The sequence below is a fragment of the Corvus hawaiiensis genome, chromosome 4 (assembly GCF_020740725.1).
Source record: "Corvus hawaiiensis isolate bCorHaw1 chromosome 4, bCorHaw1.pri.cur, whole genome shotgun sequence".
In the NCBI taxonomy this organism is placed as follows: Eukaryota; Metazoa; Chordata; class Aves; order Passeriformes; family Corvidae; genus Corvus; species Corvus hawaiiensis.
The window spans coordinates 73290734-73308903 of NC_063216.1; the positions used below are offsets into that span (position 1 = coordinate 73290734).

Below are 18170 nucleotides of genomic sequence, written 5' to 3' on the forward strand. Positions count from 1 at the left end.
CTCAGAGGATGATCTGACCAACCATATCAAAGCTCCTACACTCTCCACTCCTGCCTTGTAAATAATGGGGATAATTCTTGGAAGCTGGTATATTTTTAAACTGGCAAATGGTTTATTTCCTTGCCAAGAAAGGGAAGGGAAAGAATTACAAGAGCAAAGGACTCAAACATAGTAAAAAGTGTTCATTGGGAATGCCTTCTCCTCCTGCCTCAACATCAGAAGGCAGGGAGGGTGCAAGAATTTCTTCCCTTTGTATTTGAAAAGATTTAGATCTGTATTATTTTCGAGGAAGAAAACAATACGTGACCTAAACCAGCACAGGCTCCATTCTAGTGAGGAAGCAGGTCTGTCCAGGAAAGGACTTTCTTATCTCAGGATATAACTGAAATCAGGCCTCGGAGGCCGGCCGCGCTCAAAGCGGTCATTTAGGCATCTGCGGGTAATGCCCTGCTCGGTTTAAAATGCAGTGTTGGAATTAGATTTCATTCTAACTACACAGCTCAAGCACCAGGTGTTTTGAGGTTTAGATGCGGCATTCCTGACTTTAAAGTTCGCCTGAGAGTTATTGCTTGATGTTGTAAATGGACTTAAGGACCGTAGGAGACAGTTTTTCATTTCAGCCCTGATACAGTAAGCCACTTAAACACTTGCTTATGTCACACTGAAATAAAGGGGATTTATGGACACAGCTGTGGGCTTTGCTGAATCAGAGCATTTTTGCTGAGCACTGTTTAGGGGAAGAATGAAAAATAACCTGTGCATATGTCCCTGGGTGATGCCACAGCCCGAGCAAGGCTGGAAAGCTCTGTGTGGAGGAAGTGAGGAGCCCCTGGGCAGGCCAGGAATTCTTTTGTCAGCTCCTAAGACAAAACAGGGAAGTCACCAGGTCACTCAGCCTGTAGCTGGCCTTAATTTTTGTCCCATCGCTCCCTGTCAGCATCCACACAATGGCTGGGTCGCGCCGTCCGAGTGGTGCTTCCGACAGGGTGACACTGTGGCTGACACTGTCCCACCTCCTTTCTCAAGCAGGACTCTTGCTTTCTAATTACTGAAGCTGTTCTCCTCTCTCCTGACAAACGAGTTTTTGCAGAAATGGTTGCATTACTTGATACAAGCCCTCTTAAACACGTCCCTGTGCAGATCCCCCATGTGATGGGTAACATCAAGCATCACTCTCTTCCTGCTGGATGGGAGAGGGTTTTAAGAGCTGTATCTTTAACCATGGTTTTGAAAATTTTGCCTCTGTTCACTAATCCATTGGAAAGGACATTAATTTTTCAAGGAGTGGGGTAAAGAGGTGTGCAGGGAAAGCCAAAGGCCTCACACACAATATATTTCTCTGGTCCTATCAAACCTGTGGGAGGTGCTTCATCATTGTCAGCTTCTGTTTTCTGGCCAGTCAATCCAGCTCTGGACTATGCATGTGTTTCACAGAGCCTCAAAGCACTTCCGTAACAGGGAAACCCACACTGCTTTAGAAGGTGAAGTCTTGTTAGGCATCAGCCATTGGCTACTTCCCTTCGTATCACCATCGTCCGTATCTACAGCGTATCTCTTGGGCCTTTCTTCTCAGCTTCAAACTTACATCTGCCACAAAGTTCCCTTGAAATGGAATACTTAAAAGGTTGTTCCTGTTTATTTGAATACATGACGTCATAGTTCTCTTACCAAAGTACTGCTAGAAGGTGACAAATGCCTGAGAATACAGCTGGCATACCCTTCCCAGGGAAAAAACAACTGGCTTACAGCTAACCTGTCCTGCTCCAGAGCACCAAATAGCCTTTCCCATAAGAAATAATAGCATGAACAAATTTGAATGAAAAAGCATTGTCTAATGGGTTCCTACTTCTTCATACCTGATCCCTGGAAGTGTTTGAGTCCAGGCTGGATAGGGCTCCGAGCAACCTGATCTAGTGGGTGGCATCCCTGCCTGTGGCACAGGGGGTGAAACTAGATGGTCTTTAAGGTCCCTTCCAACACAAATCATTCTGGGATTCTGTGATTCTATACTGGCTTATTTCAGAAAGCTCAGCTCATGTTTGGTGCTGTGTTGTTGACCTTGACAGACAGGACAGGCTACACAGACCTCTGCTTACAAGACAGGAGTCTTGGGCCAAAATAAAATCTTTTTTCTCCCTCTTGAAAAAAATAATAACAACACAAACTATTTATCTAGGAAAGACTCGTGGAAATAAATAGTGGAAATGAGGACTGTATTGAGACAGTGAAACAATAGTTTCACCTGACTGTCTCCCATCCTCAGAGCTTTGAGCCAGTGAGGCACAGGTGCCTCAGATATTGCCCATTTTAGTGAAAAGGAAGAGCAGGGGAAGTGAGTGCGTGTGAGGGCTTTGGACTTGGACCAGAGGATGGCATGACCACTGCTCACCAGTGCAGGGCAGTGGGCAAGCGCCATGGCTGGGACAGATGAACCAGATTTGCACCAACAATTATCCTCCTCCTCTTCATTACATATTTTTCCCATTGAGTCACACCTAAAGGACCAGATTTAAGCATTGGAACAGGCTTTCCAGGGAAGCCCTGGAAGTGTTTGAAAAACAAGTAAGTGTGTCACTTCACAATATGGTTTAGTGGGCATGGTGGTGTTTGGTTGAAGGCTGGGCTTGGTGTTCTTGGAAGTCTTTCCAACCTTAATGATTCTGTGACACTCTGACTGCAAAAACAAGCGAGTCCCAAGGGCAGAGCTCAGCCAGCGCTGCTCCTCACCGAGGGCAAAGTCATCTGTGGCCATGTCCCCTCTCCCAGGTCCCCATCAAGGGTCAACCCCGAGGCTCAGCTCAGACATTCCAAGAACTGTCTCACAGCCATCCTCATCCCAGCCACCATCAGTAACATTTATTAGGTCCAGATGCAGACCAGCAACAGGGAGGATGGTCTGCAAACACATGGCATAAAAAGAAAGATAGTCCATTCCTCCAGGGTCTTGAAGCGTGTGTGTAGGACAGGAGATGGCAGATGGATGCAGGCACATGAAGAGCCAGTGCTGGTCAGTGCGACAGGCAGCTGCTTGTCAGACTGGCCCCAGTTCAGCAAAGTGAAGTGCTGCCACATGCACAAAGCTGTGCAGACATCAAAAACACGCTGCTTTTCCCCCCTCCCTCTCTCGACAAGCTTAGGAGTTGCCAGGATGAGAAGGTGGTAAGAAGTGGTCAAGTGGGAGCAGGGTGTTTATTCTAAGAGTTTACTGCAATCAGTGGGCTGTCATCTCTCCCTATCGCCTTTCAGCAGCTCTGTCCAAACAGTGGACAGAGTGACACAGATTTTTGTGGATTCAGCACAGTAATTGCCTCCCATACAGGCAGTGAGCGTTTAGGAAAGATTCTGCCGCCAATTATAATTTCTGATGTGATTCAAGGAAGAACACACTGTATTCTTCTTTATTCCTGCAGTCACCGGCTAAAGAAACGTGCCATGGATATTTATAGAACTGACGTTGTAAATAGCATTTGCATTTGGTGCCTTTGAGTTATTTAGTGTGACGGTACTTTCACCAGGAGGGACTTTTCGTTTTAAAAGGGAAAGGTTCTCTTTGGAGCCATTTTCTCCCATCTCCTTGGCTGTTTGTGTTGGATGGAGCAGTTCTGTGGGCAGTTGTGATAATTTAGTGACAAACTGACGGCTGTACAGGGATTAGCTGAGTGTAGTGAGGGTTTTGGGGCTGTGTCACAGACAGTTTATAGGATTCTCCGAGACAATGTTTGAGTTACAGTGAAGATGAATAGAGAGGAGGGCAGTCATCAGAGCAGTTCATGGCACAAAGCAAAACAACCGCCAGCCTGCCTTCCCTAGGAAACCCATTGTGTAAATATTTGGGTAGGAACATCCAAAGGAGATTTAAAGTCTTGTGAAAAAGGTAACTAAAATGTCCTTTCCTTGAGAAAAACAGCTGCGATTCAGAAGATCCCATGAGTAACCACAAGACAGATTTCCTCTCTGTAGCATCTCTGTATTAGAGTAAACGAATGTATATGGCAGGACTTGCTGTCTCTGATGGACCTCAAAACATTTTGCGAAGGTCAGGATCAGTTTTTCCATCCTCAAGGTGCAGAAGCCAAGGAGCAGAGAAAGAATGCATGCCTTGTGCATGATCAGCCCTCCTGCAGACTAATCCAGCTCCTCAGCCACACAAACACATTGCTCCTGGTCTTCACGTGCCTTACAAGCAGTATTTGTATTTGGGTATTGATTATATATTATCCCTAGTCTTTACACACTCATGTATATAAATGACAGAGCTTTTTAAAAGCATTCGTGCTCAGTTCTTCAAGCACTTGGGGGGTCATGCTGCATGTGCAGGCACTAAAAGAAGTGGCAGATTTTCAGAAAAAAATGTGACTTACTGAGATGTTTGGGGGGAAGAAAATGTGTTCTGCATTTTGGTGCATAATTTCCATCTGAGCTTGTGTTAAGTCTGGCCCATGAGATGCTCGTGGCCCATATTCACACCCAGCGCATGCAGCTCACTGCCATATGGATGAACTGTTAGCACTCAGGAGTGTGTAACACAGTCCCACCTCTTCACATGTCTTGAGAAGCCTTGGAAATAGGAGGGATTGGTGTGGATACAGCATCCTGGCAGCGCTGCAGCTGAGTGAGCAGCAGGAATAACCATGGAACTCAACTAGGAACTCTCACCTCACTTGAAATGTCTGAGTGTTCTCTCTGTTTTGAGCATCAAGGGCATCTTAACTGTTAGGCTGAACTTGGCTTTTTAATTTCTGGAGGTAGGGAAGAGGGATCTTGCCTTTCAGAAGAAAAGTGGAGGACTGTGTTGGTACAGGAAATCTCACTGAGCTCACTGTGAAAACCAGGACTTGATTAGGACTGAACTCCCCTGTTTCCCTGCCACATCAAGTGTCCTCCTCTTCTGACAGGAAGACTTCTTAACCATTGCTTCTTGTCCCTGTGCTGGGATTTTGCTTTTTCAAGGTGAAGGGAAAGCTATGCCTTTGTGCCTCTTAGTTCAAGTTCCTCTTTGCTTAGTTGTCCCCATCCTTCTCTGGGTATGAGCCTTGGGAAAGGAGAACATGTGGTCTCCCTCCATCCAAACTCTGGCACTCTTCAGCTCATCTTGGTGACCTCCTGCTCCCATCCGTAGGGCTTTGGTGTTGATTTCCTTTCTCTGATTGGACAGGGAAGCAGAAAGCATTCCCTGACTCGTTTCCCAGGAGCCAGCAACAGCCCCATGCACGGCAGTGCAGCAGACAGTGCAGAGCAGCCAATTTGCAGTGTCAGAGGCAGCATCTTTTACCAAGACTGTGCTAAATCAGGGCCTTCTCGCTGTGCTTTGAAATGTTCCTGTTTCTTGCTCTGACAAACTAGCAGAGTTTGTATTGATCCGACGATGCAAAAAAGCACATAATGTGGGCTTCAGACACCTGGTGGAATAATAAAGCAGAAAGAAGGGAGGGCAGGACCATCGTATTTTAGCTTATATCGAATAGGAAGCCTGTCTCTACCTTCTTTTCTTTTCTCTTGGAGAGCACTGTGCATTTCTAAGAGAAATGAAAAGCCTCATGGCTGGGGGAAGGAAACGCTTCCAACCTGTGGACCTGCTGAGCTTCAAGGGATGTTCATGAAATGCCTTTCAATTAGTCAACCACCATGTGCTACATTTCAGAGCATTGCTTTATTCAGATATTTATTCATGTTCCCAGCTGTTTGCATTTGGGATTTCTTTTAGCAGTGAAAGCACTAAGGGGTTATGAAACTCTGGGCTGGAAAAGCATGGAGAGCTAAAGAAGCTCCACACAGAAAGCAAGTGCTTTGCTGAAACATTAAAACACAAAGTCAGACATCTCAGAAAATGTTCCCTCTTCCCCCTTTCACCTTCTTTTATTCATATTTCAACTTTGTTATAGCAAACGGAGCATAACACACGAAAGCTGGACTGTGTTCCCATCCCTGCCATCACCACAACAAACTCATTGCTTTATCTCTTGCCTTGGGTAAAGTCATATTAAAGCTGGAATATAAGTGCACATTCCCCATCTTGGAGATGCAGTGGATATGTGGCAGTAAGAGGATGAGGGAGATGTCAAAGCACAGCTCAGGCACTCAGAATTTTATCTGCCGGGGAAGCCCAGTGAAGGAAGCTTGCAGTTCCTTGTGCCTGCATGAACATGATCCACACAACTCTTGTTCCAAGCAGGAGAAACCATTGCAAAGCCCTTCTGTGAGCCTCTGGCGTAGCTTTACAGCTGAGCTGAAAGCTGTTTAACAGTGAAAAATCTCACTCACCAAGTAATACACCTTAGGAGAAACCATATTTTGCATAACATTTCTTACTGGAGGAAATTTTCGTAAGACAATTTACTGCCATGGCAGTAACTGGCTGACATTTATGAGAAGCCTTGTTTTACAAGGCTTTCCTTTGGCTGCAATGCCAGGGCTCCAGTTGTGCTGATGGAAGAAGAGAGGGAAAGCAATGTTATTTGGCATGCAGGATACTCAGAGACGTGCTGATGTGAATAACAAAAAGGGGTAAAATCTGCGTGAATGACATGGGATTGTACCTTCCACAATTGTAAATTGTGCATAAGTTGAAGGGAAAAGCTCATTTTGACTAAAGTTTTCTCATAATACACTCTGCATCTTGCATGGCCAGCTTGAGGTTCAATAGAGTTGTTGAAACATTTGAATGTTTGCTTTGTGGACGGGGCTGGGCGCAGGGTAAGACTCACTCCGATCCGACCCTAAGGGAGAGATGGATGTGGGACAGAGATGTCAAGAGGGAGGACAGAAGCACCCAGAAAAGGCTGATGGGCTCCTGTGCTGAGAGACAGCAGGATGAGGATGATACTGCTGGAGATGGCTGAGGTTGCAGATCCCGTGGCAATGGCCACACATCTGGATTCTTGAATGGGCAAAGTTGATGGAGGAGCATCCACCACTGCCTCCCAGACGCCAGCACATCCAGCCCCATCAGCCACAGGAGCACCCGATTTTTAACCCACAGAGCTGAAGCAGAAAGCTGAACTGTCCTCAGTTAACCCCCCAAGCACACTTCTCCCCACTCTCTGCAAGGCAGCTTTGCATCAGGGGCTCAGCTCAGCTGGCACTGGTGGGGAGAGGTGATGGATAAGGGCAGTAATGCCCAGGATGCTGCGGCACTCATGTTTTCAGCAGTCTGTGACCCCCCTGCCAGGATCCTGTGGACCCTCTGCTCCCTTTTGGTGATGCTTTAGGACTCATCCTGGCAAGCAACATTATTAAATTGAGCAGGGGATCCATGCAAAGCACAGGAAGGTGCCTTTGTGGGGGTGGGTGGGTCCCTGGTGGTCTAAGCAGAGCTGTGAGACTATGCTGGGTCTGTGCCAACATGGGTCGAGGTGTGCGTGAGTGTTGTAGGGCAAGCCCACACTGGGGGGGGTGCCTGTGTGCTGCCTAAGTCGTGCTGAGAAAGGGATTTCCAAGAGCCAAAGAGGCTTAAGGCGGCCCATATCCCATTAACAGATAGTGGGATTGTGCCTGTGCCTGAAGGGCTTTGTGGGACTAAGCTGAGATCTGTAACTCTGCAAAGCGAAGGTGCTACTCACTCACGGTGCTCTCTGCAAGAAAGGGCTTAATGCACTGTAAAGGGCTTCTCTCATATCACAGCTCATTTATTTCTTAGGGCCTCAATTGATGGACCTTGGAAATCTCATATAAATCTTGTATATGTAATAGTTTCATTGATATCATTTGCTAACTGTTGTAATAAACTGTGCTGGTATGGAAGCACCTTTGGACCAGTACAATGGTCACAAGTGGCTCCTGTGGTACATCTTAAATAGTATGCTCCAAGTAGGACAAGCCCATTTCAGGATTCAGGGCAAAGCAAACACCTGAGGCCACTCCAGGGAACACCACCAGCACGGCCCAGGGAGGAGCCTGGCTCCTCAGTACCTGTGGCATGGCTGGATCACTGCTGTTGAGGGGCTTGGGGAAACTTGCCTGGATGTCTCCTCTGCCAGCTAAGCCAGCTGCAGAGCTGGAGGCGTCAGTATGAAATGTCAGGACTTCTGTGCTGCAATCCATCCCGTGCCCCCATTGTACATACTGGAACAACCTCCTCCTGGCAGCTGCATCCAAGCAGGCACCAGACACCGCTCCCTGACAGCTACCAGGGTGGCTGTTCTTTTTCTCCTTCCAGCCTTTTCTTTACCCTGGTGCCAAAAGATGGGGGACTAATTTAAAAAGAAATAAGTAAACACAAACCAAAAGGACTGCATCAAATGAAAGCCTCTAACTTGTGCTGGGGGATACCAGCAGCCACGTGCTGAGCTGGAACACCAAGCACCCTGACACACGTTCCTCTTCTCTCTTGCAGATGACGGAGGGTCGCAGATGCCAAGTGCACCTTCTTGATGACAGGAAGCTGGAGCTCCTTGTTCAGGTAGGAACTGCATGTTTCATCATTTGATAGTTTGCTACAGCCACAGGTTTTCACACGCGTAGGGAGAGAAAAGGGTTTTCAGCTGATTTTCTCAGCAGCTTCACACCGTGACTGCCTGCAGAGCTCAGGGAAGCTTCAGTAGTGCTGCCTGGGAAGGATCTGCAAAGGCATATCTGTGGGAAGGTCTAATTCAAGATATTTTTACTTTATTCTTTGGCAAAACTGTCCCAGTCCCTGCCAATGAGATAGAAAAGCACCACTGGTCATTTTTGACACTGTTATTATATCCCTTAACTGTGTTTTTTGAGGCACTGCTTAGCTTTGAGAAATGGATTGCATCTGCTTAAAATACTTCCAGCTTCTCTGCTCGCCATGGTGAATTGCTGGGGCTCAGTGCTGGGCTCCACACCTGCATTGGGAACGTGGTTGGCAGCAGAAGACGTTGTGATGGTGCCACAGGCGGGCATTGCTTGTAGGCTCATGAGTCAAACACAAATATGTATTAAAATAAGTCCATGCTCCATCTGCCTTATTTTTCACTTTTGTAAAAAAAAAAGGAAGACTGGAAACAATGAGAGTCTGATGGTGGCTTTGTAAGGATGGGCTGGTGAAAACTATAGCGTCCTACACTTTCCTGTCGATTTTGGCTCCTGTCTCAGAGATCCCCAACGGGTTAATAACAAGAATTAGAAGAATGTCTTTCCTTTTACAAAGGCTTCAGGCCAGCCACAGGCAGCCAAAGCAGCAGGAAATGAAACTTCCCATAGCACCCAAATGCCCTGGCTACAGCTGATAAGATGGGGGGCGGGGGCAGGATCCTACCCAGTACCGACAAACCTGAATGGGGATGGCTGAAGGCGACTTGAATTGCCGGAAGCACATTCAGCCTCGTTTTCTGGAAAGTTGCTTAAAAATACCAGTACAAAATTGTTAATGGGTAATGGTTTTTAAGCACATAGTCATCTAGGAGGTGAAACCCCTCAGCTGCCCATGACACTTGGTGTGCTCAGAGAGCACCTGGATAACCATGAGTCAGGCCAGTGGGGGAAGGAGAACAGCTAAATCAGGATGACTAATTAAAACAAAACACCATACTAATGGTCTCTGCATAGGCTGCACCAGGTTCTCTGATGCTTTGCAGCTGGCTGAGGGGAAGTTTAGTCACCTTCATCACAAGGGCACAGGACTTGGCTTCCTATGTCATCTAAATGCCTTTTCTAACTTTTCTTAGTTCAATTAAAAATTAAAATGGACTATTGGAGAATATCTCTGCTAAAGTACTGCTCAGTATATTAATAATCACAGCTTAAAATATACTGCAGGAAATCTATGTGAGCTGCCCTGGCCAACCTACTTATTTGGGGCTTAATCAATGACAATTAATTGACAATGAAAAAACCACAGGAAGATGACAGCCAAGAAGCCTGGTCTGGGAAGATGTGTCCCCTTCTGAGGGAGCAGAAATGGTGTCACGTGATATTATGTTTTTTAAGTGTTTGATCACACCTTCAACTCCTTGTAATCAATATAGGAAGCAAATTGCTCTGTAAATCACACTAACTAGTTTGCAAGTGACCCGTGGTTGAATTTTATTAGTACAACAAATCGTTTTGCTGTTTTCAAGTAATGTGCGAATGGGGAAAGCCAGGAGGGTGATGATGAAAAACTCATGGCCAGAAAAAGCACTAACCTCTGTTTCATGCAGTACTCAGATCTCTGAGCACCCCAGTGCCCCCATATGTACAGGAATGTCCACTGCAGCATCTCAGATGCTTTTCTGGCTTAATGACAATGCTGCTAGGTAGCTTGTACTCAGGGTGAAATCACCTTTAGGTGGAACAGATGAAGATAAAGTGGATGTTTTGGACTTGAGTATGTCTCCGGTATTAATACTCTTTGCAGATATGGGCACAACACTTCGGTTTGCCTGCTTTACAGGCAAAGCCACCAGCATTGGGGGGGTCTTCGAGCTGCTCCACAGGGGCAGGAGTGGGCTGAGGTTGCCAAGATGAGCAGCTCTTTGTCCCAGCAGGTCCTCAGTGGGCTGGGCTCCCTCTGGGAGCAACATGCGCTTTCCTAGGGGAAATCTCACCAACTGACCCATATTGTTTGTGTCTTATAATGAGATTTCAGATGAAAGTTGTTTTGTAAGTTCTGAGTAGCGTTGTTTTTATTAATGTTACCTTATCTTGTAGCTGAATTGAATTAGAAGCTGTAAATAAAATGTTCATCCAAGCCCAAGCTTCTGGCTGTCACTTCAAAGCTGTATTTTTCCATGAGTGTCTTGCCACGGGCTGGAACAGAGGGCTGGTTTGCTGGGTTTTGCCATGAAAGAGGTTCCTCCATAACTTTGTTGGGCCTCAAGATCTGGACCTGCATTGGCTTGAATTGCTCAGGAGTCAGTCTCTTAAATTCTCATGTGAAACTTCCTTCTTTTCACCAACCTCAACCTTTTTTGGAGGCTTTTCCCTTCCTACGGGAAGTTTAGGAAAGAGCACTGGGGATCAGCAGAACTGCTTTCTCTGCCGCAGGTGAGATCAAAATAGCAGCCTAACCTGCATCTGGCTTTACACTGCCTTTCAGTGCTTGTGTGTGTGATATCAGGTGCTCTGCCCAGTGGAGAGTTCAGAGGTCCTGCTGCTGTATTTTCATAGAATCACAGAATCATAGAAAGGTTTGGGTCGGAAGAGATCTTAAAAACCATCTAGTTCCACACCCCCTGCCATGGGCAAGCCACCCTTAACTAGAACTGAGTAAAGAATTTCTTCCTAACATCTAATCTAAATCCCTCCTTTTTTTAGTTTAAAACAGTTCCTCCTTTTCCCCTCTCTATCTGCCCAAGGAAAAAGTAACTCTTCCTCTTTTTAATAAGACTCCTTTAAGTACTGGAAGGCTGCAATGGGGTCTCCCTGGAGTCTTCTCTTTTCCAGGCTGAACAACCCCAGCTCTCTCCTCTTTTCTTCATGGGAGAGATGTTCCAGCTCTCTGATCATCTTTGAGGTACTCCTTTTTGGTGTAGAAAAAAAACAGCAGAAGATGGTGGGTCTGATTGAAGGAGAGAGCTGGGTACCACTCCCTCAAAAGGATGCAGGAGGGCTCCTGGAGCGTCTTGAAACAGCTTTGGCCAGTGATTCTGGGGAGCTGAAATTATTTCTCCTCCTGCCTCAAGTGCTGCTGGGCAAAACCGGATGCATCTGGGAACAATCAGGGTGTTTGCAAAAAGCAGTGTATTAAGCAAATGTACTCCCTTTCTGTCTGTGAATTAGCTGTGATCAGACTCGGGGGTTTATGAATATGTCATTTGAAACATATCAATTGCTGAGTAATGAGGACCATACCCCAGGCTGCAGGAGGACAGGGAGTGGAATTGGTGCTTCTGCACACAGGAGTCACCAGTGGCTCAGCGTGACAGCTCTGCCAGGCCAGATTGAAATGTTTCGACACCACAAGTTCGCTTCCAAAACTGCAAAGACCCCTCTGACAGGCCACACAGATATTGCCAGTGGGACCCACCAGGCACATAGGTTTTATTTTCATTCCCATACCCCAAAAGTGAGATTTTGGCTCTGAGGCAGCATTTATAACCCCTTCTGTGAATGTTGGCTTGCTTCAGTGTTGGCACAGAATGCAAGGGTTTGGGGTTACCATCATCTGGAAAGAGATCCTGGCTTTACTGAATCAAAGGGTCTTGACTGAAGTCTTTTCCTCCCAAGTTGAGTGGCTGCAGAGTGATGCAGCAGCAGCTAAGGAAAAGCAGAAACACAGGCTTTGCAGATAAAAGAAAAGCTTCCCCAATGTGTTTTGTCAGATAAATGCTGAAATTTAGAAGGGCTAATCATAAATGGAGACAGAGGAGGATCATATGGAAATCTCTTCCTGAGGGTCTGAAACTCAAAGGCTGTTTGACTTGGGATTAGGGAGAAGAGTTGTATTTGGTGTGTGTTTCATTTGATAAATGCCTGTTGAAGATCTGGGGTGTGTGGCAAGTTTACACAGTATGATTTTTTGACAGTTTTTTCTTTCTGAGCAGAAGCAGAGTGTGGCTCCTTGGATCTTAAGATCTGGGGTTTTTTTCCTTTCTGCTTGATGCATGTTTATTTTCTAGCACAGTTCTTTTTTTTTAAGTGTTTGGCTTCATCCAGCTGATCATTTTCAGCAAGCAAGAGCCTTTTCTTATTTCTGGAAAACGGATTGCCTCCATTCCCCACTCTCAGCCTCCCTCTCTGTTATATTGTTTCCCAGTGACCGTGTATCATTTGTCTGCTGCACATGAAAGGTTTGTGTTGCTTTATTTAAAGACTTCTGCATAATTGGCTATTCATTCCTTTTCATGTGGGTTTTATAAACATGGCTTTTTTTCTGGGATGGCTGAATCAGGCAGCCTGGCTTGATCCCGGCTCCTGCACCGGCTGGCGGTGCCTGTTATCTGGCAGCAGCTCCAGCAACTGTCATCCAAAAGTGTTAAGCCTCCTAATTCTTTCTCTCTGGAGGAGCTATTGCAGAAATGGAGCTCATCCGAGGCTCATAGCAGAGCTGTCTGTGGGGTCTGGAGGCTCTGCAATTCGATTGTAGGAAATATCTGGGCAATTTGTTGCTAACCTTCTTCCCAGGAAGCACTGAGCCTGATTTGGAAGAGCCAGGGAGAAATGGGGAAGTCAGCACAACCCATAGGTATTTTGGTGATTAACCCACCTATACGTGCATGTTGACATTTCTTGAGTAACTCTTCTTGCAGCATTTCTATCTCCCAGCTGCCGTGCAAGTGCACCCAGAAACACGTTAGCAGTGATATGTGTACATGCACAGCCAAAATTAATGGGATGCACTGGACCTCCAGTGCCTTGCTCAAAACCAACTCTGCTTTGAGTGAGTCAGGAGTCTTTCAGGAGCCCAGGATTTGTTTCCAGTGCACTTGCTGTGGTTCAGCATCTCATCCCCAGGAACCGCCTTGAAGCCAGACTGGGAGACGCTGGAGCTGTGAGCCAGAGCCGGGCTGGCAAAGTGCCCTGTGGGCTGCTGACTCACTGCCACACGGATGGATGTCACCAGCGTGGCTGTCCCAGTGCAGATGCTCCATTTGGAGCACACCGGTGTCCCTCACTACTCTGGGATCAGCCTCACTAGCACCAGCCTAAGGCTCGGTGTCCTGGGGAAACAATGGCATATTTTGAGAGCAATAGCTCCACTAATTATAGCTGGAGGGAGAAATAAAACGTTCTGCTCTCCTCCCAGGAATCTGTTATATTTTTTGCAGTATTTTCAGTACTGCTTGTGATCAAGAAATTGCAATCCATGGGGTTTTATCCATGTTTTGTTGCAATCTCCCTTCTGTATGCCAATGAGCAGGGTGGTTACCTGGGCTGGCATGGTGGGAAAACTCCAAGGGTTCCCCTTCAGGTGGTGCTGAGGCTGGCACCTGCCTGTGTTGGGAGAAGCTGTCTAACTTTGGATACAGGTTTTGCATGAGGACCACAGCGATATATTCCATGCTCAGTGAGGGATAAACAAGCCCCAGGACGGTCTCAATCTCCCTGGGGAAGCCACAATAATTGCAGAAGAATGGGGTCCAGCCCTGCTCCACTGCCAAAACTGGGGATCCTTTTGGAAACATCAGCCCTGGGGCTGATGCAGAAATGCAGCCGTGCAGCCCTGACCGTAAATGGAGATGTTTGGGTGCCAGTAGCCATCCTTGCCATGCGGGAGAGGCAGCCCCGGTCCCTGCAGCACACCAGGCTCTGCTCCAAAGGCGTTTTTAACTGTCCCTGTGGAAGGAGGGAGCAGCCAGTGGGCTGGGAGCGAGGAGGCAGGAGCGAGCACAGGGGTGAGTACCACCCTGCTGACCCCGCTGCCCTCCCCTACACCCTTGCAGGAGTATCAGGTGAATATATTCTTGGAGTTGCCTATAGGGCATATCCTACTGGTCATGGAGATCTGGGATGGGCTGGTGATGATGCCCTTGGTGAGTGCCCGAGAAAGGATCCCTGCATCCCCTCATCCCACCCAGCCTCTCCACGCCTGCAGTGAAGCAGCTGAAAAATGTTCCTTCAGCTTCATACAAGGACTCAGAATTGACTTGATTTCTGTCCTCTGAGTGGCTCTCAAGGTTGTGGGTTGGTGTGTTGCTCCTCCAAAGAAACAAAGCATGTTTTGTGTAGGCAGACAAATAACTGGAGACCAGGCTGAACATGAGTGGAGTTTTCTACTAGGGATCTGGCAGGAACTAGTCCCTCACACTGAGAAAATGTGCAAACATTGGATTTGGATCATAATTTAAAATAAATTTGAGATGAAGGGGGCTCAATTCTGCCTTTCAGAAAGGAGGCTTTATTTTCCCAAATTGCAGTGCTAGGACTTTGGTTTCTTTAGGAAATAAATCCTGATTTACTACAGAAAGAGTGAGACTGTAGTCCAGCTCAGCAAGTGTTTGCAAAATTGCAAAGGAGATGTTTTAACATCTTTGGCATTAAAAATTATGGAGCTCCAAAGCATTGGATCAACTCAGAAGGATCCTGCCAAGCACTGTCTGAAGTAGGGTTCATATCACCGGGACAAAGCACACAATTGCCCCTTCACAGCCTGTGGCTCACGGCAGATGAAGAGTGTGAAGCCTCTCTCCTGACAGGAAAGACTTATCCTGGCCTTCCTGTGCTTCCCAGGTTCCTGTTTGAAACTTCTGATCATTTTGAGCACAGCTGCAAACTGCAGATACATGGCGGGGCTTGGTCACCATAGGATGGGGAGAGATGGAGGGGACATTGCTCTGCTAAAAGGGAGGTGGAAGCCCGGACTGGCAATTCATGTCTGTGCTCTCACTGAGCAACCAGTGAACAGTGAGTTAAGAGCTTTTCTGCTGAAAAGTTGTCTCTTCACAAAAAAAAAAATATATATTTAGTGCTTCTCCAAGGTAAATGTGGTGCTGGGAGTGTGGTGCTGGGAGCATTCCCAGTCCGCACACCTCCTGCAGACACAGTTGGTGCACAATACCTAGATGTTGTCTTAGACCAGGTAAATGGGTAAATGAAAAATGGACCAGGAGAGCCAGGTGCGCTCCCAAATCCATCCTTCCAGCCTGCAAGGTGTGCCTGTGTTGAGCTGCTCTGCAAAGCCTCTCTAATCTCTCAAAAAGCACCCAGCACTGCTATCCATGGCCTACAGAGCTTATGGTGTCAGACTGGAGGGCTGTATCTTGGGGGTTCAGTTCTCAGCTTAGGCTCCGCTGAACCAAGAAGTCCACAGAAGTCAAGCCTCTAGGGGAGAGTGTTTGCTTGAAAATGGAAATGGAAGAGCACAGGGGCAGAAAATAAAGAAATTTGATGTGCAGAGCTGGGGAGTGAACAATTCAGCTTAAGAGCCAGAGGGATCTCAGGCAGGATGAAGGTGGCAAAGCAGATAATCTCAAGGTTGCCCTTGATTATGAGGGCAGAACTGAAAAGATTTGGGAGAGGAAGCAGAATTAGCATCTCAGGGGGAAATCCTGAGCTGGGTTCAGAAACTAGGGGTGAAGAGCCTCTGCTGTGCACCCTGGCTTGGCTCCATTAAGAGCAACAGAGTGGTGCTAGTCCAAGCTCAGCAGCTCCCAGGTCTGCTGGATGCTCCAGGCTCCCTGGAGCTCACCACGGGTGAGAATGGACATGGCCCCTGTGCTACAGAGAGCATTCCAGGGATGGAGCTTCCACAGGAGAACATTCCAACAAGGCAGCCTGTGCAGAGCAAGCTGGCAGGTAATGCACATCAGTGAGGGTCACAGGGAGCAGGATTTGAAGAGGTCAAGTAGGGTGCACAGCTGCAGGCAGGGATCAGCAGTGAGCCCAAACAGACAGGGAACACAGAGAGCCTCCAAGGGGATCTGCCATGCAGGAAGGTCAATCTGGTCAAGCAGCTCTAGAGAAAGCAGAGCTGTGTCTGGGAAAGGCAAGACTGGAAATTAATGAAACCCAGCAGGGATAGTTCAGCCCATCCAGATTCGTTCCTCAGCATAGGCATGGGAGGAGCACGAGCAGAAGCTGGGACAGGTGGAGGCAGGGGGCAATAGCCGCTGGGAGCAAAGCGTCCCCTGAGAACGTGTCGGGTCAGGACTGACCTTGCCGAGAGCAGAGGTACTCCTGTGTCTTGAGGAAGTTAATTGGAGGGGAGGATGCTTCCCTGGTACAGCAGTGCTGCACATTCCCTTCATTCTGAGCTGCCTGATGGCTTCTGAGAAATGCTTAGAGCTGGTTTTCCCCATGTGCCCCAAGACTGAACCTGAACCCTGCACGTGTGCCAGGTGCCACACGAGGAGCCTCAGGAAAAAGACTCCCACAGGAAAGTACTTACAGCCTCATAAGAAAATGAGCTGGGAATGACAATCATTGCCCTCCGCAGAGTGAAATGAGGGTGTGATTTCCAAAGGCCTGCATAATCAATATCCCTATTATCAGTCTTCCAGAATAAATTGCTTTTAAACTAATACAGGCTGGGGAGATATCCATGAGCTGTCAGGAGAGAGATAAGCTGAAGACACATGTTTATTCATACTGCATATGCTGAAAGCAGGATGTTCTTTGCAGCTGGCTAAATGGGGGCGAAGATATTCAGCAATTTTTTGCAATTCTTCTGCTAAAATTTGTCAAATATCTTTAATTTTGAGAACACCTGGAACTTTTCAAACTTACGGGTGGAGCTGATGAAAATCCCACTAAAACATCTGGTGAAGGGAGAAAGTTATTTCCTTTCCTGTGAGGTAACTCCTGAAGTTTTGCAGAACATCAGCAATTTAAATTGTCCTGCCGACCTCCCACCACATACACCAATACAGGAATGGCACATCCAGCATCTAATGGGTCTGCTACAGAGAAAACATCTCACTCACAGTTACTTGGGAGAAATTCAGAAATCCACTATTGTTTCTGACTGGCTCAGCTGCTCTGTGGCTTCAGTGGAGCTTTTGTTCAGCCTGGACCAACCTGCTAGTGTCCAACAGTGGCTGTGAAATATGTCATTGTATCCCATGAGATGCTGCTCCAGCCATGGACAAGCCAGTGTCCCCCAGCCTTGCTTCCCCCACCCAGGGACAACTGCAGGATCTGCTCAGCCATGAGGCACCAACAAGCTCAACAGTGGAAATAAATTAAGTTTAGCAGCAGGACAATGAGGCTGAAATGCACAGAGCTCCTCCTGCTCTCTTCTGCTGCTCCTTCCCGGTGGAGTAGCCCTTGTGCTGGTGCCACATCCCATCCCTTGCCTTCAGCCCCAGCTTGTCTGATGTGTTCCATGGCAGGCAGTGGTGAGATTAATCTCTTCTAACTTAAGGCATAAACAGTGTGGGTGTCTGTGCCATGATTTTAGAGACGATGGAGGGAAGAGGGCACTTGTAGGGCACAGCTGAGCTCATCCTAAAAGGGATCATCTGAAATGAGTCATGCCCCTTTCTCTCCTCAGCTGCAAAAAGACTCTGCAATCAGCTCTCATAGGTATTCACACTGTGGGTGGTTGTGTGTGGTCACATCAGTCCTGTTCTGGCTCCAGCTCCTCCTTTCATGTCCTCCTGGCTGGACAGGAAACCCAAGGAGATCAGAAAGCGCTAAATGTGGCACAAGACAGAATCTACCTCCTGGAAGGTAGAGGAAATAGAAAATTTTTTTTTTTATAGCATGGTCTGAGCAAGCAATTTTGAAAAATAATAACAGATGTACCAGAGATGATTCCAGGAGATATTGAACAGTCCAGAGGAGTGTAGCTCAGGAGAAATGATGAATGAGGCAGCATAGAAGATTTGCTTTTGAGCAAGGTAAAA

General features: G+C 47.1%; 1 protein-coding gene across 10 annotated transcripts in view; it reads left to right on the forward strand.

Annotated features, from left to right (window-relative positions):
* Positions 1-18170, forward strand: part of FRMD4A (FERM domain containing 4A) — a 362726-nt gene that overhangs the window by 226476 nt on the left and 118080 nt on the right. For all 10 annotated transcript variants that reach the window (XM_048302660.1, XM_048302658.1, XM_048302659.1 and 7 more), the window contains one exon: positions 8333-8398. In XM_048302660.1, coding sequence (XP_048158617.1) covers positions 8333-8398 — 66 coding nt within the window. The remainder of the gene's footprint in view (positions 1-8332; positions 8399-18170) is intronic.